Here is a 25912-nt window from a genome sequence, read left to right on the forward strand (position 1 = left end):
CTTCTAATTGTAATCTTTTAATGGTCATTTATGATTCAATTGCTGGTGGGCTGATCGATAATCAATAATAATTGCCTGGTTAATTACGGCAAAGGTTTGATTGTTCAACTAACTGTTTGTTTTTCAATTTCCATTCCAATGGGTTGAGTTAATCAAACAATCAATTTGATTTAGTTTTCTTTTTCTTTTCTTATTTGGATTTGATTATCATTCTTAACATTATAATGTCTCAGCTGATTGTCATCTTCTTTCACTGGTCATCTTTGTGTGTCCATTTATTTTCCATAAGCAAACTGACCCATGGAAAGATTTTATTTACAAATGAAATTCACTTGATTATCTATGAGACTCGAAGGTTTTTTTTGGCTCCTTTTAACATTATCATCCTTTTATCTTCTTTCTTTTTTTCTATCGACATCATTATCATCCTCATCATCGCCATCATCATCTTACCTCAATTCTCAGCTTCCAGTTAGTAAATTAACCTCAGGCTAACCAATATAATCGAGACTCGATCTGCAAGGAAACAGATAATTTGTCTACACCTAAGGAGAGAATCAATAGAATAACGATAAAAAGAATAGAATGACTTTCAAAGAAGAATATACTGTGTTCGAAAAATAGAATTGTAAAATAATTAAGAATCAATTGTGCTCTAATTAAGAGGATAAAGAAGAGGGAAAAGATTTGGAAGAAAAAAAGATCGAAGAGAAAATGAAACAAGTGAAAAACGAGAGAAAAGTTTGAATATTGGAGTAAGAAAATTCTGGGAGTTTATCGATATTCCTGAAGATGATTAAGATAACCCTGATGAAGAAGGTGAAGAGAAGAAGATAAGAAGAGAAAAAAGAAAGTAAAGTTAGAATAGAACTTGGGAATTGAATGTAAGCATGTTTAGAATCATTAGAAAGTGTAGTTGATATCGTGATTCGAATTCCAATTTCAACTTGAGAGTTTACTTTTGTTCTATTCTAACAATTTTCTTTTCTCATCATCATCATCATCTTCTTCTTGATGTGTTACCTTTTCGTTCATTTGATGAATATCTTCCTTCATCTAACAACATCACTCAACGAAGAAAAAAACATCGTAGTATCATCACTCTCATCTTCCATAGTGTCGAGTCATCTTTTCATCTTTTCATCTATTTGCTTAGTTAGTATAAATTTGGAACATCATCAGTTGAAAGAAGATGCGGAAAAATAAAGAAAGAGAGAAATCATCCCTGATCATCCGTTATCTCCATCACTATTTACCCAGAGAGAGAAAAAAAATCAACTCAATCATCAATTTGAATAATTTTAACTTCTCATTGTTTTCATTTTACCTTCTTAATCCCGTTTATCATTTGTAAACATTATTACTTTGTATTAACAATCCTCCAATGATACAACAACAATTTACAAATCACTAGCTGATTGTTGGTGATTTAACTTGATATCAATCTTGATTATACAATCAAAAAGATAAACAAACCAAATTGAACCAGAAATTTGAGATGAACAATTTTTTTTCTGGTTTCCTTTTGATAACCAAACTTATTATTATTATTACTTTGAGTTTGGAAAAAAAGTTTACATTAATTTAAATTGTCAATTTGATTGTTACAATTTGATTATCATTTCAAATTTCATCTAATTTTTTGCGGTGAAAATTTTCACTATCAATCAAATGTCATTGATAAATTGTTTCTCTCTGTAGGGTGAATGAAAAAGTGATTAAGCTAAATCCGGAAATTTGATCAATTTGAAATCTAATCAGTTAATCATTTGGCCTTTTCTCTTGACTAACAATTAAATCAAAATCCTATAACCTAAATTAGATTGTCAGGTAACAATTAGGGAGAAAAATGAAAAGGAAATTCTGGTTTCATTAATTTTTCCATATTCAGTCTAATAATATATTCATCATTTAACTTAATCATCATCACGAAAACAATTGTAACCATTAAGGTTTTTCCAAATCATTACCATGATCATAATTAACGATTTCCTTTTCTATCAGTGATTAGATGATAATAAGAAATAATCATCATCAATATAATGATGATAATAATTTGCTATTACCGAAAATTAGTTGACAATTTGAATGTCAACTAAGACAATTTAAGGTTCATCACATTGTTTTGATTGTGATTAAATTGATTGATTGGTTAAATTTGGAAAATGATAATAAATTGTTGCTTTATTATCACCATGATAGATATTGAATAGAAAAGATTAGAGTTAATAACAATTTCTTTGTTCAGAATCTTCTCAGAACTTTCATCTTCTTCCATTCAATTTATTCATTCTCGTTTTTTATATGTATTCACATTCTGATCATCATCATGAAATTATATTCACAGAGAGAGAGAGAGATTCTAACAATTGAATAACTAATAGAATGTGGAAGAGGTAAAAAAGCCATTTACCTATTAACTGAATGAGAATCAAACCTTGGAACGTGAAAGAATTGGAATTGTGAAGAGAAAAAAAAGAGAAGATGGAGAAAGAAAAGTTGAGAATGAATTGAATGATAATAGTTAAAATGTCATGGAAGAATAATAAAGAAGAAGAGAAGATGATGATGGAAGATAAAAACAAAAGGTGACTTGGTGAATGAAATAAGTCCAATCGATAAGTTCATTGGTTTGTTAATAAAAACTTTGACTTTGAAATGATGAGGATGAAGAGCTGAAAGAGAGCCAAGAGAGAGAGAGAGATGAGGACGAAGATGATGAATACAAAAAGATGATCAGGGATGAAGAAGAAGATGAATATACCTTTACATGGTTCGAAACTTGTCACGGAGGGTATTCATTCTTGAACAATAACAACATTTTCTTTGGCAATTTTTATCCCTCAGTCGTTATAAGAGATTATATAATGAGAGTTTCCTTCCTTTTCCTTTTCCCCTCTCCATCAATTCGTTATCCTCATCTTTTTGCCGACAACACTTTTATCCTCATCTCAGAATATAATGTTATCACAATTTCCTTCCCAAAGTTATTATACTTTTTTTTGTTCACTTCAAACTCTAATAATTATCTCCATCCTCATCCAACAGAGACACTGCAATTGATTTCCTGTCTTTTTTTTAATCATCCTCATCATCATCTGATTCCAATTGCAATTCCAGTCTCGAGATTTAATCTAATTTACTATTAATTCCTGTCTGCTGATGAAAATTGAACTTTTTTTACCGTTACAATTTCTCTTGGTTCAGTTTGTAATTTTCACTTTTCATTTAATGGTTAACATAATCTATTAATGGATTGAAGCTTGAAACAAAAACATTAACATTTAGATTATGTTGTAAATTTATTTACATCATATGAATAAGATGCAATTATTATCATGATAATCATGGTGATAATTTTCGGGATTCCTTTGTGAAATTATATTTATCATCTTGTTATCTCATATCTGAATTAACTGAGCATATGAAATGCTGTTTGTAATTCACATTCCGATGATAATTGTAAGTCAACCAAACAATTGACAACTTAATCATTTAGCTATTGAACAATTTATCCACATAAATTGTAAACCATAATCAAGATAATCTGATAGATTGATTAGTTGATTGTTGGAAAGTTTAATTTTCCCCTTAAATTATTACTTGTCAACTAATTAATCCAACTAATTAATCACAATTTTCACAACTTTCGGGGTTCATTGATTTGATTACGGTTACACCTTTTGATTGTTATTACTACTAAATTAACTGATTTAATAAACTTGAAATAAACTGAATGAACATAATTAGTTAATTAGTTGGTTAATTAGGGTAGACAATAAGAAAGAATAAAAAAAAACTGTCTCAACAATGATATCGAGCTTGGGAAGGGAATTCTGAACAATCTGAAGATTCTGTTTCAAATTCGGGATCGAGATAAATTTACTATCATATGATAGATACAACAACAAGATGATGATAAGGATGATGAAGAGGAAGAGGAAGATGATGATGATGATGATGCAAAAGAAAAGGATTAAGAGAAGAGAAAGAGAAAGAGAGAGAAAAATAAATCGATCGACAAAAAGAGAGGCTTGAAAGATGCTCGAGGTTTTTGTTATATAATATTATCTTCAATTCGAACAGTATTGAGTATGGAAGGTGAAGGGTGGGGTGGGTTCAGGGTGGAAAATCACCATGATTCGTCTCAGAATGATGATGAGAAGATGAAGATGAGAATAATAGGAGGGAAAGTAAAGGGGATGAACAAGAATTACAGTTTCGAGAAGACGAGCATGAGAAAAAGAGTAACTAGTTACGACGTATCTTCCAATATTATCTTTCTCTTTTTTCATCTTCTCTTTCTCCATGAAAACTGTGACTATCACGAATGCTCCAGATAATGTTATATATTTTATAAGGAGAAAAGAAGGCAAAGATGATAAAGGAAGATAAAAGAAGATAAGAGAGAGAAGAAGGTAGAAAGAGAGAAGATGAAAACATTTCCTTAACCAAGAAACATTCTGTTCTCTGACTTGTTCACTATTCAAGACGAACTTTTTTTTTCTTCCTCCGAATTTTCATCTTCATCATTATCATCTTTCTTATCATCTTCTTTCTTCTCATCATTTTGTGCTCTCTCTCTCTCTCATTTTCTACTTCTCTTCCTCGAGTGTCAGTGTTTGTTTTCGTGTTTTTTTTTCGAATTTTTATCCGGATTACTTATCATTCCAATCGTCAACATCATCATTATCATCTCCATCTCTCTCCTTTCCTCATTAATGCACCTTAAGGATTACGCAAATCTAAATGATAATCTGATGAATTTTTCACAACAACACCAACAATAGTTTAATTGTAACAATTTGGTTAATTTGTTTTCTTTTGTTTTTCTTACCATTTGATTGTTAAATCAAAACATCATCCTGTGTATTCACATGTTGTGTTTACCTGCACCAAAGTGTGAGTTCATCATCTACATGTGGGTATGTGTGATTAATTTACTATTAATCTTATCAAATTAAATGTGTATGGATTATGATTTTCATTCATTCATTCATCATCATCACCATCATCATTTTCACCATCAAAGCAACAAATGAAATGAACCTTAATATTTTTACCTTTAACCTATTCTCATGAAGCAGAATAACTCACCTGAAGAATATGAATCTTATATTTGAAATTTGTTCTTTTCTCTCTCTCTCTCTTTCTCTCCATGAAAATTTCCACACCCAATTCCATTGCACCTACAGGTCTATTTTTCCGATTTTTTTATCATTCCCTGGCTTCTTAACCTTCCCTTCAGCTCAGCGTCCGTAAGCTTCCGAGAGCAAGAGAAAAAGATTCTCGACTCAATCATCGGTCAGGGTGCTTACGATAGACGCATCAGACCCTCTGGGCAAAATGCAACCGCCGATGGAGGTAAGTGATCTCACCCAAAACCTACTACACCCAATACTCAGCCTCCAAATCAATCAATCAATCAATACCATCAACCAGGGAGTTCACCAATAGTATATATAAAAACAAATATTACACAGAAAAAAAAAAGTTACGACAAGAAAAATATACTCAAAGTCAATAACTTGAAATTCATCAATATGATATTTAGAAATAGGAAGAAAAAAAATTGTTTCCCTTTCCATAAACTTCACCCAAATAATGATAATATTATTCATGATGATGATATTGAATAACATGATGAATTTTTTATCATCTTCATCAACCAACATGATAGTTGACACTATTATTTATCATGATATCTTGTTAACATTCTTGAAGCTCATTTATTTATTTTTATTTCTACTTTTTTTTCATTGAACAATTGAACCTAAAATTTTCATCACATCAACTTTATCTTCATCATTATCATTATAATTGTAACGATGGAAAAACTTTTCATGGTAATGATGATAAAAAAAACAAGGAATAACTTTGATGATGGTTATTATTATTATTATTATTATTGCTCATCTGAATATTACCATGAAAACAAAACAGAGGGATAATGATCAAAGATGATTAAGATAACCATGGAAACTTTTTGTTTTATTGTCTTCTTCCTGATATTGTCATCATCTTAATCATCATTGATCATCATCTTCAAACTCCCTGGTTACTATTAGCAATCATGATATCAAATATATCATTAAATTGTTACGATAATCTAATGGTTCATATTATCATTTTTCAATATTTACTGAATCAAAGTGTAAACATAATCATCTGAGCATTGAAACTGAATATGTCACCTTATTATATTTATTATATTGGTCAAGTATTATCAGTGGTCAAGTTGTTTCCAATATATAATATGTTTGCATGTAAGTCTTTTAAATTGGTTCATATCATTTTCCTTGAAAAATTTCATCATGAAAAAAAAAACGTCAACAACATTATCGATGTTGAAATTGTTGCAAAAAAACTGTTCTTGTGATGAATATCATGATTTCGTATTCATCAAGTTCATTGTATTTCATGGTGAAAAAAAATGTTATATGGTTTTGATAGATGATTGAAAATGAGTTGATATTATGTTGATCATGATTGTTATTGTTATATTATCATGATGGTTGTTGATATTTACTGGTCACTGAGTTGAATCAAATTGAGTCTTGATGATGATGATGAACAATAACAAGGAAAAAAAAAGTTCTGAGTGTATCCATGTCAGTCAATCAACAGTCTAAATAACAATAATCTTGATGATGGTGGAAAAATGTTTCTACCTTTTATTTTCATTACGATGATGATGATGATGATTAGCTGATTGTTCAAGTTGACTTGATGATGATAATGATGATAAAAGTTAGAGACAAAGTCACGCCCTGAAGTGAATTACAAAACTAAAGTAAATTATACAACCTTTGGAACTTTTTTTTCTTCTTCATCTTCCAGCAAGGATTTTTCGATATTCTTTTACTCCCTAGTCACCATCATGGAAGAGAGAGAGAGAGAGAGACCCTTATCATCCTCATCTTTCATGATAATAATCAGAGTTTATCTGGAATCTATTCAGTCTTCCGGTTATATAAACGGAATGATTTCCATCAACGTTGTTCAATTGAATTTCATTAGCATCATCATCATGAATAATATTAACATGAACAGAGACCAGAAGAGATTTTTTCCTCCTTCTCTGGATACAGAACTTTTTTCCTTCTTCATCTTCCTCGTCATTATCATGTTTATCAGACACAATAACATGAACACAGAAACATAGAAATGATGATCATAGATGAAGAAGAAAAGAAAAGAAAAAGAAAAAATGTTATTTCTCTTCTCTTATCGTCATCATCATCATCATCTTCTTCTTCTTCTTCTTCTAACTGCTCAACAGGATACTGAACAATTCTGGATCGATGATGATGATAATAAAGTTACCTTGATAACAGGATAAAAAAGTTATCTGAATGTTTATCAATCCCATTTATCATGAAAATAACAACATGATGATGATTCTCATCATGAAACTCAGTTAATAATGAGACTAGGTCATTGGCCAATGTTACATTATCATTTATTATATTATCATCCTCATCACATGCTAATGATGATGATGATAATATGAATTGATCAATATTATCATATATTAATACCTAACTTGTTAGTTACATAATAATCATTAATCAAGAAAGTAAATGTGATTGAAATTAATTGTCTCAAACAAAATTAATGACATTGGGGCTTAATTGTTATCACTATTTACTAAATGTAACCAAAAAACATCATTATTTTCATTAATTGTTGACTTTTAATTGAACAATTTACTCCTGCATTTTGAATACAACAATTGATAAACTTTTATCGAGAGGTGAAAATGAGCCCAAAAATTGAAATTAACTTAATTTCGTTCCAATAATTTGTATCCATTTTAATTCAATAGTGTTAGGGATTAGGAAGATTACTTTTGAGGCTTCTCATCATCATCATCATCATCATCTTCATCTTTCTCGCCTTCTTTGCTTTTATTATCATGTTAACACTTGATGAAGACATTCAAGGGTAGAACATGAATTTGACATTGGAAATGATAGTTTTTGCTTCTCGATGTTCAAAATTTTCATGATTTGGGTGAACATGATGAAAACTAGTTGGTTATTGAAAACGGTTAATGATGAGGATGAAGATATAAATGAAAGTTTGATTGGACCAAAGGATAAATGCTTAAAGGAAATGACATAATATCAGTTATATTTGAGTCTTTTTTGTCTCCATCATCTCCTACTTTCTTCAATCCCTACTACTGACCATATAACATTCACATCATCATCATGAATACAGTTTTCTACTTCATCATTATCCTCATCTTTTTCATGATCATCAGCGATTTCCTCCTGGGAAGAGAGAGAGAGAGAGAGAGAGAGAGAGAGAAAATGAGAAAGACCAGAAACAGAATAAGTACTTGATCAGAACTTTTTTAGAATCTTATTCCATCTTGATCCTCTTTCTTTTCTTTCTTTTATTCTCCATCGATTGGACTTCCTCTTCTTTACAATAATAGTATATAACTCTTCATCCTCATCACATCATCATCATCATCTTCCTCTTCTTCTTCTGACCTGAAATCTCCTTTCATGAGGTCTAGTAAAGGTCACACCTTATTACTTCATTTTCATGACGATAGAATATAAAAAAAGTTATTCCAAGGAGTGAAAAATATATATTATCATGAAGATAATATTATCTGCAGATAATATTGAACTTTTTGATTCTTTGAAACATTAATGTATAAATATGAATATTATATTATCTTCATCATTATCATCATCATCTATTATCATTGAGACACGAACATAAACTTCAACAGTAACCATCAATTTCATATAAGTAACCATGTAAACCTCATTTGGTATCTCGTTTCATGAGTTCAATTCAATTCCCTTGTGAGATTATGATTCAGTAATTATTTTAATCTTATACTAATTAACAGTAATAATGAAGTAAAGGAAGTTATCAGAAAATTATAAATTAGTGATGATGATTATGATTATCATGAATCTATGAGTTGAAATGATGAATGAATATCAAGTTGAAAATTGAAAAACTTATCTTATTATTATTATGATGATGTGAAGGGAAAATTGTTATTAATATATTGAGGTGATAAGTTAAATCAAAGAGGCAGAAGATGATGAGTGAATGATGATCAGGGTGGGATGATGATTATGGGAGTGGGAGGTTGTGGTGGTTTAAGAGGTGGTAACCATGGTGTTTCATAGTTGGCTGAATTCTCAATATATTATATCAAGAATAATGATCAAGTTCTGGTGATTATGTGATGGTTATTATGTTTTTCTCTCTCTCTCGGTCTCTTCAACCTTTCAAACCGAATTTACTAATTGTTGTAACTTGATTAACTCTCTACAGTTTTGTACAAGTCTAGCTGATGATGATTAATATTCAATCTGGATGAATGAATTAATGACCAATAGCTAATATATATTAAAGTTAATTGTCCATTGAAAATTCATTGCTAAAACAACAACAACAAAGTGATGAGATAATTAAATTTAATCCAATTATTCAAAAAGTGATTAAAATCAAATTATGTTTTCTTAATGAATGTGCTAATTATTTTTCACTTTTTCTATGGAAAAACTTGAAAAAGTGTTAATTGTGTTTTAAGAAATTTTAAAACATTTTCAATTGTAACACTAATTTTCTTGTAATTAGTTGATTCAGTTAATGATAAAATGTAACAACAATTAAGAGCACGAAATAATTTGACATGAAAAAAAAGCTCCCAATGAAATTGGTTGATTGATTTAATGGAAAAATAATAATAATATTCACAATAACATTTGAGAATAACAATTAAAACTAATCCGGTTAAATTTAAATTCTAATTTCAGATGGACCCTGTATAGTTTCAATTAATATTTATCTTCGAAGTATAAGTAAAATAAGTGATCTAGATATGGTAAGTTCGAAACTTTCAAATTCGAAATGCTAACAAGGAAAACAAAGTTCGAAAATAATTTTATTTTTCTTCTCCTTTCCGTTTCCTGAAAATCGAATGGGAAACTATTTGCTGCTCTCTCTCTCTCTCTCTCTCTAACATTTTCTTTTTATTCTATTCTCAGGAATATTCTGTACAAATAACTTTCAGGGAGGAATGGAAAGACTCTCGTCTTCAATATCGAGATCCAAGTGAAAAAATTCGCTATTTGACCTTAACGGATCCCGATCGAATTTGGAAACCCGATGTTTTCTTTACCAATGAAAAAGAAGGTCACTTTCATAACATCATAATGCCCAATGTCCTATTGAGAATCGGCTCAGACGGGGGTGTCCTTTATTCAATTAGGTTGTCGTTAATATTATCCTGTCCAATGAACCTTAAATATTATCCATTGGATAAGCAAAATTGTTATATCAAAATGGCCAGTTGTAAGTGTGTCCATCTTTTATTATTCATTCACTGAAATTGTTCATTGTCATCATGATGATCACAGAAAATATATATATATCATAAGAAGAGAGAGAAAAAAAAGTTCCAAATTCAAGAGACTTATTATTATTGACAGAAAATCCTTACTACATAATATATAATGTATACATCTTTTTATCATTGATTGAATTGGGAATCTAAATCAAACGAAATTGAAAAAAAATAAGTTCATCTCCATCAAATTCGTAACCATGGTTACCGATTTTTCTTTCATCATCTTTTTCCCATTTTCTATCATTCCTAACGGTATATTTATTTTTCTTCTTTTATTCATTGGATTATATCTGATAAATTATCTACCCTCACCTCATCCTCATCATCCCACTCCTGATGCTTACTTTTTTTCGGGGATAAAAGTTTCAATGTCTCATGAACAAGAAAAACAAAATACACCAAATCTTATATACTAAATGCAATCAAATGAAATGAAATAATCATTTACACCCATGAAATAGATTCAACATGATGATGATGATGATGATAAGGATTGAGGATTAGGATGAAATCAGATGACAATGTTGATGATAAGGGATAAAAGTAGGACAATAAGTTATACAACTCAAATGAATTCATTGACAGAAACAACAAAATTAACAATTTATTTTGATTGTTGAATCTAAACAACACAATCAATTGTTATTCCAATTCATTAATAACATACAATTTACATCACTATAAATTTACAACTTGAATAAATCATCATCATCAACATCATGAGAAGCAAAAAATAATATTAATCAATGACAACAATCAAATATCAAAGTAATCAAATTAACTGATTATTATTATTAGGAAAGAAACAATTAATGAAAAACTATTGATTACAAGATCTTGGAATCATCATCATTATCAATAGTTAATCATGATTAATGAACAATATCAATTATCGATAGGGAGGAAAAGATAATCAATCAATTGATTAAGTAAACTAACAACAATTAACTTTTACTGAGAAAATTTTTTTTTCTCCATTTTTCCATTTCAAATGTGATTTTGTCACCTTAAAATCCTCGTTGGTTTGACCTGGTAACCTGATTAAAACGAATCACCATTTTCATCCTCATCAACTGAATGATGAACATTGATGATGATGTTTATATTTATCTTCCTCATCATCATTCTGGATGAAAAGATGGCTACACAACAGAGGATTTGGTTTTCGTTTGGAAAAAAACTGATCCAGTTCAAGTTACTAAGCAACTTCATCTTCCGACATTCGCTTTATCTGATTATATTACCGAATATTGTACTTCCCGAACAAACACAGGTAAACAATTAACCATCTTAACTAATTATCATCGAAACAATCAATTGTTAATCACCTTTAATTTGCATAATTTTCACTTTCAAATAGTAGAAAATAATGTTAATCCAATTCGAGAAACTTTCTCCATCTCTACAACTCAAGTTTCAAGTTGATTAGGATTTTTTTGTTCTGTGTCAAATTTAATCATCCATTTAGATAATGATATTGATTTGACATTGGACAGTGGTCAAGTTTCATACGACCTTGACCTTGAGAGTATGAAACTTGAGTAGATAATAATAATAGTATTATAAAAATAGAAAGTAAGGAAAAAAAAAAAGAAATTTTCTCAGAGAAAAAAATATTTTCAGTTATTGGTGAAATTTCAATTGGATGATTTTTGATTTGAGTTAACAATTCACTGATTGTTATGAGTTAATTGTGTTTTGATTTCAATTTTTTTTTCTTCTCTACAATCAGGTGAATATAGTTGTGTCCAAGTAAAGTTAATTTTTCGCCGTGAATTTAGTTACTATTTGATTCAAATCTATATTCCCTGTATAATGCTTGTTATCGTCTCATGGGTTTCATTCTGGTTAGACCCGAATGCTATTCCCGCCCGGGTTAGTCTTGGTGTTACCACTTTACTCACAATGGCAACCCAAATATCCGGTATTAATGCCTCACTTCCGCCAGTCAGTTACATTAAAGCAATTGATGTTTGGACCGGAGTTTGCCTTTTCTTTGTTTTTGGTGCCCTCCTTGAGTTTGCCCTTGTAAATTATGCTTCTCGAAGTGATGCCCACCGGGCAGCACGTAAACGACACCAGGAACACCAACAGCAACAAGTTCAACAAGTATTAGGGGGAGGAGGTGCTGGTGGTGGTGGTCTTGGTGTGGGAACCGGTGGATTTGGTAATCCTGGTGGTATTGGAGGTGGTGGTGGTTTGGGACCTACAGGATTTGGTATGGCTGCTGGTTTCCCTCCACCTCCACCCAAATGGGATTCAGCCATGGGTTGGGAACCACATCAACCACTTCCACCCCACCCTGGATCAATGGAGCCTCAACCCACCAAATGGGAGGCTCGAGTTGACATGAAACCAAGAGGTTTCCAATATTCATCTGATAATTTCCATTCATCAAGAGCATCTTATGTAATGGTAAATATTCATCTTCGATTATCTTATTTTTGTTTTGTTCTGGAAAAAAAAATCCATTTCCCACTGAGAGAAGAATAGAAAACAAAACTCGAAAACAGGTAACTTCAGATTCTTAACAAGTATTCATTCATCTTCCGTATTTTCTCTGTGTTTTCTAGCTCTGTTATTCTACTTACTTCGCAGGTTTCATCTTCATCTCTCTCTCTCTCTCTTCTCGAGGGAAGATGAAAGAGAATTGAAAAAAGTCTTTGTTAAGAGTTTCATTCAAACCGAAAGACTAAAGACTACACCTCTTACTAATACTACTATTGCTTCATCCTCATCATCCACCCTCACACTCCCACTTCCACTCTCGTCTTCACTCTTATTTTTTCTTCATTTTCCTTTTATCATCATCTTTTCCAACATCATGATAATGATGATGATTCTCTCTCTCTCTTTCCCTTTCTTCTCATCATTTTCTGAATCTTCTTCTTCACTGATTAGGTCAACTCAATAAGTAGGCTAAACTTATAAGTTCCATGCGTATCTCGACTTTTTTATCTTTCTCTCCCATTTCCACCTCCGCCTCCTCATCCTCATCTCTCTCTCTCTCTCTACTCCTCCTAACAGTTTTTCTCTCGTAAATAACTTCTAGTCCTTTCAAGTTATCTTCATCTTTCCCATTTCGCAACATAAATATAAGTTTTTCACCCACTTTTCAACTTCCTCTTCTTCCTCCTCTTCTATTTTTCCCTCTTCTTCAATTCTGTAAACATCAATCTCTTTCCATGATGTAACAATTGATGAGAGTGAATCTTGAAAACTCCTGGAAATCTTGATAATAAAATAACATTCTGATAAAGAAAATAGTAAAATGATTAATCGATTAAAAATCACTTGAGACAGAACAAAAAAACTAACAAAGATTAAATATTTTCCCGATGATCAGAAAAGATTATCTCATCTTGAGATAATCTATCATAACCAATCCTATTTATAACTTTTACACAACACCCAAAATTAAATCGTCAATACAACCAACGTCTCAAATTAGTAATTTTAATTACGATGCACAAGAAATCATAATTATTATCAATCAATGACGAAAATTGAAAAAAAACTGAAAATACAATTAAAGAAAACGAGTCTCCATCTATTGGTAGAGATTGAAACTAATATTTCGTTGAATGAACAAAAAAGTTAATCAACCAACTGTTTACTTAATTGAATCAATTAAATAAACCAAATTAAGGTTCTATTAATATAATATATAAATGAAATTAATGATAAATCAGTGAATTGTCACCAAAAATAGATGTAAAAAGATGAAGGGATCATTTCACTAAAAGGGACTAATCGAAATGTTCACAATTAGTAAACAAGAAGTTGCGACAAAATTAAAGAGACAAACTAATGATGATTAGTAAATGATAAAGAAACAATTAAGATTTAAATAGAGAATTAAAAAGAAGAATTTGAAAGAAATGGAATGATAATCATAAATTAGAACTCGATCGAATGTTGTATTGAGAATCTCAAATTGATTTCGAACCTTTTGTTTTCTCTTGTGTCCATTTTCACGAACTTTTAGAAACCAGTACTTCGTGGACCGGCCCCATCGCCGAACCCGCCGGTGTCCAGTAATAAATTCCGTCAAGTGGAAGTTCGCACTGCCCCTTATAATCAGAACTTTTTATCTCGTTGGTTCTCAGCGTTTCAAACTCGATCCAAACGTATTGATGTTTTAGCACGAATTTTATTTCCTCTAATGTTCAGTCTGTTCAATGTCGTTTATTGGATAACTTATGTCGTGATATTGGGCTAATTAACTTTAATTTAGTTTAAATTACTGTGGAGAGAAAGAGAGACAAAGATGATTAATATGTTTTACTTTATATGATCAAGTTTATTTTGACAAAAATACTAAACAATTTGGACAAAAACAATCAATCAATTACCTTGGATATTTGATTATCATCAATGGAGATGTAGCTCAACAATTAAAAATCAAATCAAATCAATTATTTGATTATTATTATTATTATAGTCAATCAGATGGACGGTCAATTGTTTATCATCATCATAATCAAGGAGGAAAGGGGAAAGTGATACAATCAAATTGGATTAACTAATTATTATATTTATCAAGTTATTTGTTTCTCTCGCCATCTTCACAATTAAGGTTCATCACAATCAACCAACTAGAACCAATAATCATTATGTTTGATCAACAATCAATCAATTTGATTGTAACAACTTAATTTTTGTATCAACGGAAAACACAAACAAACAAACACACACACACACAACAAATTCATAATTACTAAATCATCAACCATTTAATTGACAATCTTAATCATGATTAAGAGCATCTTTAATCAAGATGAAGAAAAAAATTCAATGATAAAGTACATAAAAAGTTAACTAATTAACTTTAATCATAATTGAGAGCAAATAGAATTTAAAAAAAGAAAGAAAGTTAATTTAAAATCGACGAAAAATCAAATCAATTAGATTAATTTACTTAATCATCTGGTAAAGAGCTAAATAAATTAATCTAATTAATTGTTATCAACTAAATGCCAACAATTAAAGTTGGAAACAACGAATTTAATTTCAATTAATTAATCAACAGATAGACAAACAAAACTTATCAAAAATGTTTAACTAATTGTTGTTGTTGTGATTATTATAATGATCATCATGATGATTATCTGATTTAGATTATGATTACCCGTCCTAATTATAATGGTTACAATTAAGACAACTAATTATAATTGTAATAACAATTAAGACACAAAATTATATATACAAGAGAAAACCTAATTATTAATTAAATTGATTTGGATCGCTCAATGATAATTATTAACCTGCAAATCTAAATTAACGAGAGGAAAAAAGTTTACAACATTAATTGTGAATCTTAATCATCAACAATTAACAATTAACAATGGGTATGCATTGACCGTCCTTTAATCATCAGTGTTTACGTTCAATTGGATTACAATTTAAATTGGACCTTAACACTAATCATCATAATCCAATGCACAAACGACGCGTTAATTGTTGTCAACAATTAACTTGCTCATTTCAAAACAATCAACATCAAAAGTTAATTGAGAAACTTAATTAATTCATAATCATAATTGATTTTTTTTTTGCTTCTTTTTTCATCATCATCACAACAAACATAATCATCTTCATCTGATAATAATAATTAAACCTTTTCCACTGATAATATATAAATAACAATTAACGAAATTAAATCAAATTGTAAATAATTAAGAAAAATTATCTTCCAATCTTTTAATCTGATCAATGATTATTGTCCCCTTTTAATAATCAAATGTTGTTTCATTTTGATTTTGTTAAATTATAATATAAATTACTACAATTACTTAATCATAATGGTTTTTTTTGACAGTTGAAAGTAAATTAACAATTTGTTTTTTTGTTAACAATTAAATTAATTTAACTTTTTGTTAATATTTTTGTTTCCACAGAGACACATCAGTAGTTTCAAGGAAAAAGTCAATCATAAAAAGTAATTACAATCAAAACTAATTGTAACAACCAAAAAAAACACTCAAAAAATCAAAAAATCAAATTAAAGATTAAAAATAATAACAAAATTAAGATTAAATCTGAATACTTAATTAATTAATTACATTTTTCTCCCAACACAGCTAATCCATCTTAATCATCATCTTAATCACCTAATATCATATTTAGGTGGGCTAAACTAATTGTTAAAACCTTTCCTTTTGTAAAACATTATCACACTTAATAACAATTTAAATTGTGATATGTAAATGTCAGGATGAAATTAATTGTTTGTTTCTGTTGTTGATTAAAACAATTGTCTGATGAAGGATAATCAATTCTAATGGTGATTAAAACAAACAAGATGAAATACAATTGCTAATAATAAATTGTTCCTTAATTGTCCATCCTGAATGGAAACAGTAGTGGTGGGTAATTAACTGTTGACTAGACGTTGATTTATAAATTGTTTGCTATCAAATTGGTGTGATAAGTTGATTGTTGCTCATTTTTTTTTCCTCCAATTTTAATTGTCGACCCGGTTCATGATTTATTTTTAGTTATCACAATCTAATGAGAAGAAGAAAAAAATACAAAATTATTAATAATAATAGTAAGAGATTTAAAAAATGATCAACAATTAATTGATTAATTGAATAGACAAATTTAACTCTCAAAATAAATTCAAATCAATGTCACAGAAAATCAAGTAACTCCATCTACGTTTACAGCAATCAAATGAAAATTAGATGTTAATTAAAGTTGAGTGAGAAAAAGTTAATTGTGTTTTATTAACTAATTTAAAATTGAAAAGAAATTAAATTTACTCAATGTCTCTGTAATTTAAATTACAATTTAATAAATTGATGGTCATCAATTGGTAAAACCTATCATCAAAAGTGTTTACCTTTATATTATTACCATTTACATGAAGGTTGAATTATAATAATTTCATGAATTTCATGATATATAAAATTCAGGAGAATAGATAATTCTTGAAACAAACTTGATAATAGTAAGAATCACATTACCCATTCATCATGAATTTGAAACAACAACAATAATCAAAAAAGATGAATTGGAAAAGTTTGTCATTCACTTGACCCAAATTGTTATTTCTTTCAGAAATATATCATATTTAAGATGGATAGATTTCCATCTAATCTTTCATCATGAGATAATCATCATGTAACATGTAATACATGAATCTAATCTTGAAATGTTCTGAGTTAAGTTTAATATGTTACAAGAACAATAATAATACCGATAGATATTGAAGGAGAAATAAAAAAAAAGAGAAACAACCAAAAGTAATTATTGTTATCAACATCTCAATGTAAGTACATTGTGATTAGTGATTAATTCAATAATATTTAGAGTAATTGATTAATGTAATTGTCTTAAGATTGTATCAACAATTGAGTGTTGATAGAAATTGATTATTTCGTATTTACCCTTAAGGGTTAATTGGAAACAATTTGTCATTTTGCTCGTTTCCTTTATTGTTTGGATATTTATGAGTTATTATCATTTTCTAATATTTTGTCTTTATGAATATTGTCACTTTGTTATCTCAAGGAAGCGGAAATTACATTTTTTTTTACCAATGTTTCCCTTTTCCGGTTTATTTTTGTCATTTGGGTGAACTTTGTTGTTCCTACTCATTTCTCCAGGTAAGTGTTTCAATGTTATTTTTTCATGTTAAAGTGAACACAGGACAAAGTCAATTAAATATCATCAAATCAAATTTTGATTGATCAACAAAAACAATCAAAATGTTTTCAGGATAAAGGAGGTTGATCAACATCAATTGCATGTCAATTTAAATGCTAGATAATCAAATGAAGATCAGGTAAATTGATTAATAGTGACCATCTTGATTTACTTAAAAGTTTACCTTTAATCATTTGACTTCAATTGACTGATCTACTTGACCCCTTAATCGTTGGCTACTCTTGATCAATTTTTCTTTCTCTCTTTCACTTTTGTCAGACATTTAAGGTCAAGAGTAAGAGATAGATAATAAATGTATGCTGGTCAAGAGAAAAAAAAAATTGTTTCTGGATCAGAAAATAATAATAATCATCATCCTCATTTATTAGTCAACAATTAACAGTCAAGGTAAGTAAATGTAGAGATAATTATTATTAAAGGTAAAATATTGACCTTTACTGTGTCGTCTTTTTTTTCCAATAATCATTAAAAAAGATGGATGAACAACAGGACAGGTCATGGAACCGGAAAAGTCACTAATTAATGATACGTTTTTGTTTGTTGTCTATCGGTCGATACCAATTTCTCAATTTTATCGTTTGAATGTAAAAATAGATTCTCAAAGTGACAGAGTCTCAAAAGAGAAAATAAAAAATCAAGACAATGAAGTAAAGGAAGATGATAAAAAGGAGGATGTTGGAAATATAGTAGAAGTTAATTACTTACAAAGCAATGGCCACTCTAAATGTAGAAAGAAATTGCTTGACCAGTCGAGAGTTTTGATAAATGTAGATGAAACTGGTTGAGATCATCATGAAAGCACAACCAGAGACAATTGTCCAATCAATATCATCAAAAGTGGAATTAGTTGTTAACCAATTGAACAGATAATCCTTCATTTGTCACAACCATCAAAGTGAGAAGATGAAATGGAATCAAAGTAAATCAACACAAAGATTAACCAGCGAATAAAACAAAAAAGAAAGGACAAGAAAAGAAAAGAAAAGAGAAGATCACAAATCAGAAGAAAATGGCGCCCATAGCAACACACGGAGAGAAAAGAAATTGAACAACATGAGAAGAACAAAAGATTCTCCAAACCGAATCAAGATTCTCACACGAAAAGCACCAAAAACACGAGAGAAAATGAATCCATGGAATCGAGAAAATGACCAACAATTAACAGAAAATTAAAATTAATTGTTCCAAAGAGAAAAGAGAACCGGTGAGTCAACAGTGACTAACGAGAGTGAGAACGAAAGTGAAGAGAATAAAATTGGAGGGAAAATGTTTTTGTCTCCATTTGAATGTTTGATTAACAAGAGAAAAGTTGATTTACCAGTTGACTTGATTTTCGAAAATTTATTCTCATTCAAGTTCATTGTTTGATTAACAATCAGATAGAATTTTATTTTTTTTCTCTTCTAATTTCATGTAACCTTCTTACCAACAATCACTTCCTCTTGTTCATTATCACCTTCAGTTTTTTTTATTCTCTCTTATTCTCTTCCTTTTCCACCCACTTTCTTTTCCAAGGTGAATTCTTTTCCTTACTCAGCCAATTCTTCGTCATTCCATCGCCATTTTAAATTGTTCTCTCTTCTTCTTCCGTTCCAAATCAAGGTTAATTTGTCACCTTAATTCCAAGGAGAGAAAATGGTAAGTAATTAACTTAATTATCTTCGTCTTAATTCAATTCGTTGGGATAATCAAGAGACAACAATTTTCGCGTCTTTTTCAATCTCTAATAAGCTGAGATGATTAGTAATATTTATTTGTGTTGATATACAGAGAGAGAGAGAAAGAATTGATTAAAACAACATTGAATGGAAAAGATTAACAAAAGCCAATTGTATTTTCACTTAAATTGTTTCCATTTATATGTTGGGTTACATTTCGATTTACCCTTGATTGTGATTCTAATATGATTGGTTAGGTTTTAATCTTGTGTCTGTTAAATTGCACATTTACCGGCACAATTCAATGATTAGATCTTGATTGAGAAAATTTATCATTGAGAAATACAATTAAAACAAAAGGTTAATTAACTGTATCTAAGGAGTTTGCATAATATGTAAAGTGAGAAATGAAAAAAAAAAATTTTGCTACAATTTAGTTGATATGTTGATTCCATGTTGATTTGATGATGAATTGACATTTGATTATAAGAATACGAAAGAAAATGTTGATTAGGTGAAAAGATTTTAAATAAAATGGTTTGATTAGATTGTGATTGTTGTTGATTGTTCAGTGTTTTGATTGTTGATTTTTGAAGATTGTCCATTTACTCTCGATAATTTATAACAAGAAAGTGTTGTAAGTGAATCAACTAAATTGTTCAATCTTTTATTTTCCTCTCTTAGGTTAACTAATTGTTTACCTAATTTACCAATTAATTCACGTAGCTCTTCAATTTGATCTTCCGTTGATAACAGTTCTAATCGTAATTCTGTTAATATTTTATCCTTTTCAGTTAATTGTCGAGAAAGAAAATCAATCTCTCCACAATCGATTGTCATTGGTGTTGAATAGATTGTCTCTAATGGTGGTGGACGTTTCATCATGAACTTCGGTGTACATGGAGCTGATTGTGATTGTAGTTCTAATGAGTTATCAATCAATTTACTTTTAAGAGGAGATTGATGGTTGGGTGTGAAACAATTACTGTGTAAATTATTGGTTAGATTGTTGATTGCACAGTTACTTGAGTTGATATTATTGTTGATTGTTGCCGATAATTTACTCATATTTGTGTATTCATTTGCATTTGTTTTCATCGTAGATGTTGATAAGTCAACTGAACCTTTCCAGGACGATTTGGAATCATTAACTTTGGATCGGATGATAACGGGAATTAATTGTCGTCTTAACCATCCTTGGATAAATGGAGAAGATATCGTTGGCATGGATCGAGAAGATGAAGATGATTTACCAATTGTTTGCTGGTGAACTGTTGATGATCCTGTTGTTGATTTAATTTCACAACTATCAGGTGATTCAGAAGGAGAATCAAGGAGAACATAATTATCATTGGTTAATATTAATGGCATATTGATACGATGAAAACGTTGAACAATTCCCAAAGAGATATTAACAAAGGAAAGAAAATCAAGAACAATTAAGAAATTGATCACAATCAATGACGAAAATTGATGGAGAAAAAAAAGTTCTAATTTCAATCAAAGGATAACGAAGAAAAAGAGAAGAGAGAAGATAATCTTTTCTTCCGTCTCATTCTAATGGTGAAACTTTATCATCACCATGATGGTTAAATAACTGTTCCAATGTACTGAACTTCATGATGGTGATGACAAATGATAATGATGAAGAGAAAAAGAATAAGGGAAGATAATTAACACTTTACTATCTTCCTTCTGATGATATTTACCTAAAGGCGATTTTGACACATTACAAAAAAAAGAAATGGAGATAATTGTTGTTACAAGAATCGGAATAAGATATCACACTGAGAAAGAGAGAAAGAGAAACTGAACAAAAGATTCTATCAATTCTGACTCAATATTCTGATAGGAATTGACAGAGTGAAAAGTTGGAACCGTAAGGTGGCGCCGAGGAAAATACTAATAATAATATAACTATTACCACCTTTGGAGTGTAAACTCCCCGATGATGTAGGAAGATGATGATGATGATGATGGGAGGGTTTTGAACACACAGAGAGATTCAGGGAGAGAATCCCTTCTTACTCATTTCTCTTTCTTTCTCTCTTTCTTTATCTTCTTTATCAATTTCAAGGTTGACTCATACTCTTCATCTTCTTGGATGGTTATTGCTTTTTCTTGAATTTCTCTGCAATTGAATGAGTAACACAAACAGCAACAAGAATACATTGTAATTGGTTACGAGTATGAGTAAGACTAATGATTAACATTGAATACCCTCTTCTAATAACATTTACTTTAACTTTTTTTTCCTCTTTTCTTCTTGAGGGTAAATCATCATGATAAATACTTAACTGGTTAATAGATTAGCTTTTCTCTATCGTTCACCCTGATCATCATCATGTTAATCAGTATGAACAATTGAATCAAATATCGCAACTATTGTAACAATTTACTACTGTTAATAAACTAGTTTTAAATTGTTATCAATATCAATGTTAATCATTAAGATTGATAATTTTGATTCTTACGATTACCTTGAAAATATGCAGTTAATTGCGGTTGATTAATCAGTGATTTTTTTTTGCTAATTTCTCTTGAGATTTAACATTCATTAAATGAAAAGCTCATCATCATTCTGAATGATTAGGTTTCTGTTTTCTTAATCATCATGTATCATTTCCTCTTCATCTTCATTATCATCCGAATCTTAATCATCAATTTTTTTTTCTTTCTTCCTTCCTTCCTGTGGATTCATCATGAATTCATGATGAAATCATCTTTTCTCTCATTCACAATTGTAACAAGACATTGACACAATAACTTTACTCAAGTTACTATGAAAATCATCATCATCTTTGCTGATCCTTTAATCTTGGTAAACCAGATGAAGAAATTAATTGGTTAAATTAAGCCAATTCTTTATTCAATCAGAATCAAATGGAATCAAAATGAAAGGGGAAAAATAGGAAGAAAAATAAATCAGATTAACCCAGATTTTTAATTCAGTTATTCCGACGTAAATACCATGATGATGATCAAGATGATTACTGGATGATGGTGATGATTGGAGAGGCAAAGAAAAGGATTCAGGTTATCATGAGAAAAAGTAACAAATATTAATCCTCTGAATGTCAAGGTAAATCCGATTCATTAAAAATCCGCATAATGAGAAATGATTAACAACAATCAACTAATCGGATAAGGGGGATAGATTAGCAAATGATGAGAAACTAAATTAACTAATCATACGCACTCAATTAGGATTATTTGAAAGAAAAGTTTATAATTAATCAAAGTGAAAATTAATTGTTACGCTGACAGATTTCAATCAAATTGTTGTAAAGAACTCACAATTAAGTAACAATCTATTATTATTATTTTCATCGGATTTAAATGATTGAAATGAAAACTTTTCTTCAATAATAATCAAGTGATTAAATTGTGACTCATCAACAATTTAATTTTAATCCTTTTCCCCTTTTCATTGTTTATCAGAGATACTTAATCTCTGTCAATGGATTATCCCAATGTTATTAAGGTTTTGTTCATCAATCTGGAAGCAGATTACATGATATAATTCAGAGTGTGTATAAAAAAACATATGATGATGATGAAGATAAACTTATCATCTTTCAAGTGATGAGGATGGAAAATGATGATGAAGATGAAGAGGAATCAAGAGATTACTTTGATTATGGTTGAATGAGTTTTTTATATTAAACTTTTTCTGTTTTGATGTAATAATAACAACATAACAGTTAACGGGAAAATGAAAAGTGTAAATGTAATAATTTAATTGTAATTAGCACATTTGATGATTAACAGAAATTTCCAATCAAATTTAGTGGATCAATAATCAAATTGATGATCGGAGTAAAAGTTAATTGTATTATATTATAATAGTTTGCAAATTAATCATTTTACAATCAAAGTGAAAGTTTTTATCCAAAAAGAAAACAACTTTTTCTTGTTACCAATCAAAAAGTTAATTGTGATTATATTGTTGCAATTAAAGGATATTATCAGCATCTTAATACGAAACAATTTATTTTTCATTAAATGATTATTATTGATCAGGTTAATCAATAATAGCAATTAAGTTAAGCTAATCACAGTTTTATCACTTCGATGCCTCAAAGAGATGCTTCTGATTACTATTAATATAATTGTGATTAATATTATCATCATGATTACTTTTTTACACAATTAACTTTTAATTGTCTCCCAATTTTTGTTTTTACTTTTTTTTAATTTACTTTTTAAAAACTAATAATTTCCAATCATGATTTAAGATGATGATGATGATGATGAATAAGAATGATGAAAATGAGAGGGAAATTTTTCTTCTCACTTTTACTACTAATCATTTTTGATTATTTTTCTTCATCTTCTTCTCACGCATTTATCATCCTCATCTTTTTTTATCATCATCTGTTTGATTATCATCAACAACAACTCAAATTGTGATAATTAAACAATTTAAAATTAAATATAAATAAAATAATAATTTTTACCGTTAATCGAAACAGCAAAATTACATTTCACTTTTGTTTTTATAATTATCATCTGATGAATTTACCTGAGATGATTAACTATTAATAAAATAACAATTAGCTTGATTGTAGTATTAACATCAGAAATTATTAGTATTATATAAATGAAAGTTAATCATATTTTGGTTAATATTAATAATGATGATAAAGTTTTAAAACTTAATCAAAATAAACTTTTTGGACACTAGGAGATTGTAATTAGTTTTGATTGTCAATTAAGGTAAAATAAGGTCACTTGTTGATCTGTTAATAGTAATGATTAAGTTAATTGTAACCGGTAAAGGTCAACCAAATTAGAGGGGGGAAAAGTTTTCCTTGGTTATATTAAGTGGGAGAGACTTTGATTGTTGATCTTCATGTTAGTTTGATGATAATAGTAATTATATTGAGAGATTCATATTATCATGATTAAGGATCACAATTTAATCTAATCACACTCCTAATTTTATCGAAAGGTAAATAATAATAGGTAATAAAAGGTTTAGAAAATATAATATTGGGTCATATTGTTTACTAATCATAAATCGATTCAATTGTAATTTAGATCTTGTCTGAATACTCGCAACAACAATTAAGGAAATTGTTTGAATATCATTTTAGTATTCCAACAATCAAGCCCATTAATCGTTGGTTGATCTCTTTCTTATACACTTTTCTTAATCACTAATTTTAATCTAATCAAGTTTTCTCAACTTTTTCCCTCTTTCAATTGGGTTCATTTGATTCCCGCTCTTTTTTTGTATCATCATAATAATCAGTTGTTAATAATCAACAAGCTAATGTATCATGTTGCTTACATCCTAACAAGATGATCAGATAAATGATATACAATTAAACGTGTTGGTGATCTTGTTCACATGGGTCACGACAATTTAAGTTTTCTCACTTTTTTTTTCAATTTGATCAGAAAAATTATCTTTAAATCAATTAAATGACATAATTAGTTAATTGTTTAAAGTTAATTGGCTATTAGTTGAGTGTTGAAATTTATATATAACCTCAATGGTTTTCAGTTTCACTGGTGGGATTTTATTGGGTCTCTTTTTGTTTACTATTCTGGTTTGATGATGATTGAAATGGAGGAAGATGAAGATGAAATTGATGGTGATGCTGGTGGTAAAGATGAACAGGCTTAATTTAAATACTAACAATGAAATTCAATTGTTGTAATAGTAAAATTGAAAAGCCTTATAAAGGTAAAAATGGAAACCAAATATACCTAATTTTCATCTTGATCCTCGTCCATTTTTTAAAGGTATTACTTACACACTTTGTATAAGGCTTACCTTATCCGTTGGGTCATGCTTCAGGCTTCAATCACGATGGGCATGAAGATGGTGATGATGTTCATCTTCATAAGAGTCGTCATCATCTTACCCGAGTCTTTCTCTCTCAATGAGAGTCTTGATATGTTTCTGGGTCGCTGATCTTGAACGGGAGAAAGATGATAGAGAGTGAGACTTGAAATGCTGTTTTCTCTCTCTCTCTCTCCCTCTCTTTTCTGTTGTGGTTCAACATGTAATAGAAAAAAAGTAAATCAGAAGAGAGAAGAAAAAAATTATGATAAACATAACTCCCGGACTTCATCATCTCTCTTTCTTATCATCATCATCACTTGTTTTACTTACCTTTTCCCTCCTCTCTCTTTCTCTCTCTCTCTCTCTCTATCTATCTCTCTAACACCGAGTGAG

At 29.5% G+C, this 25912-nt stretch overlaps 2 protein-coding genes and 1 long non-coding RNA gene across 3 annotated transcripts; 2 read left to right on the forward strand and 1 right to left on the reverse strand.

The window, feature by feature from the left end:
• The first annotated feature begins 4058 nt into the window (after positions 1-4058).
• Positions 4059-14856, forward strand: LOC128393042 (glutamate-gated chloride channel-like). The gene is made up of 7 exons (XM_053353154.1): positions 4059-4925; positions 5196-5364; positions 9798-9865; positions 10029-10335; positions 11529-11663; positions 12123-12805; positions 14379-14856. Exons 1-7 carry the CDS (start codon positions 4878-4880, stop codon positions 14610-14612), a joined length of 1644 nt encoding a protein of 547 aa, XP_053209129.1. The 5' UTR covers positions 4059-4877; the 3' UTR covers positions 14613-14856.
• Positions 14857-19139: 4283 nt separating this feature from the next.
• On the forward strand, positions 19140-20648 carry LOC128393052 (uncharacterized). Its single transcript, XR_008326068.1, has 3 exons — positions 19140-19268; positions 19580-19702; positions 20517-20648. It is a non-coding gene; the product is annotated as an uncharacterized LOC128393052 (long non-coding RNA).
• On the reverse strand, positions 19775-25810 carry LOC128393047 (uncharacterized). Its single transcript, XM_053353159.1, has 2 exons — positions 25508-25810; positions 19775-21028 (listed from the first exon to the last, which is right to left on the reverse strand). Exons 1-2 carry the CDS (start codon positions 25522-25524, stop codon positions 20266-20268), a joined length of 780 nt encoding a protein of 259 aa, XP_053209134.1. The 5' UTR covers positions 25525-25810; the 3' UTR covers positions 19775-20265.
• Positions 25811-25912: the final 102 nt, after the last annotated feature.

The sequence above is a fragment of the Panonychus citri genome, unplaced genomic scaffold, assembly GCF_014898815.1.
Source record: "Panonychus citri isolate SS breed McGregor unplaced genomic scaffold, ASM1489881v1 Contig00138, whole genome shotgun sequence".
Taxonomy (NCBI): Eukaryota; Metazoa; Arthropoda; class Arachnida; order Trombidiformes; family Tetranychidae; genus Panonychus; species Panonychus citri.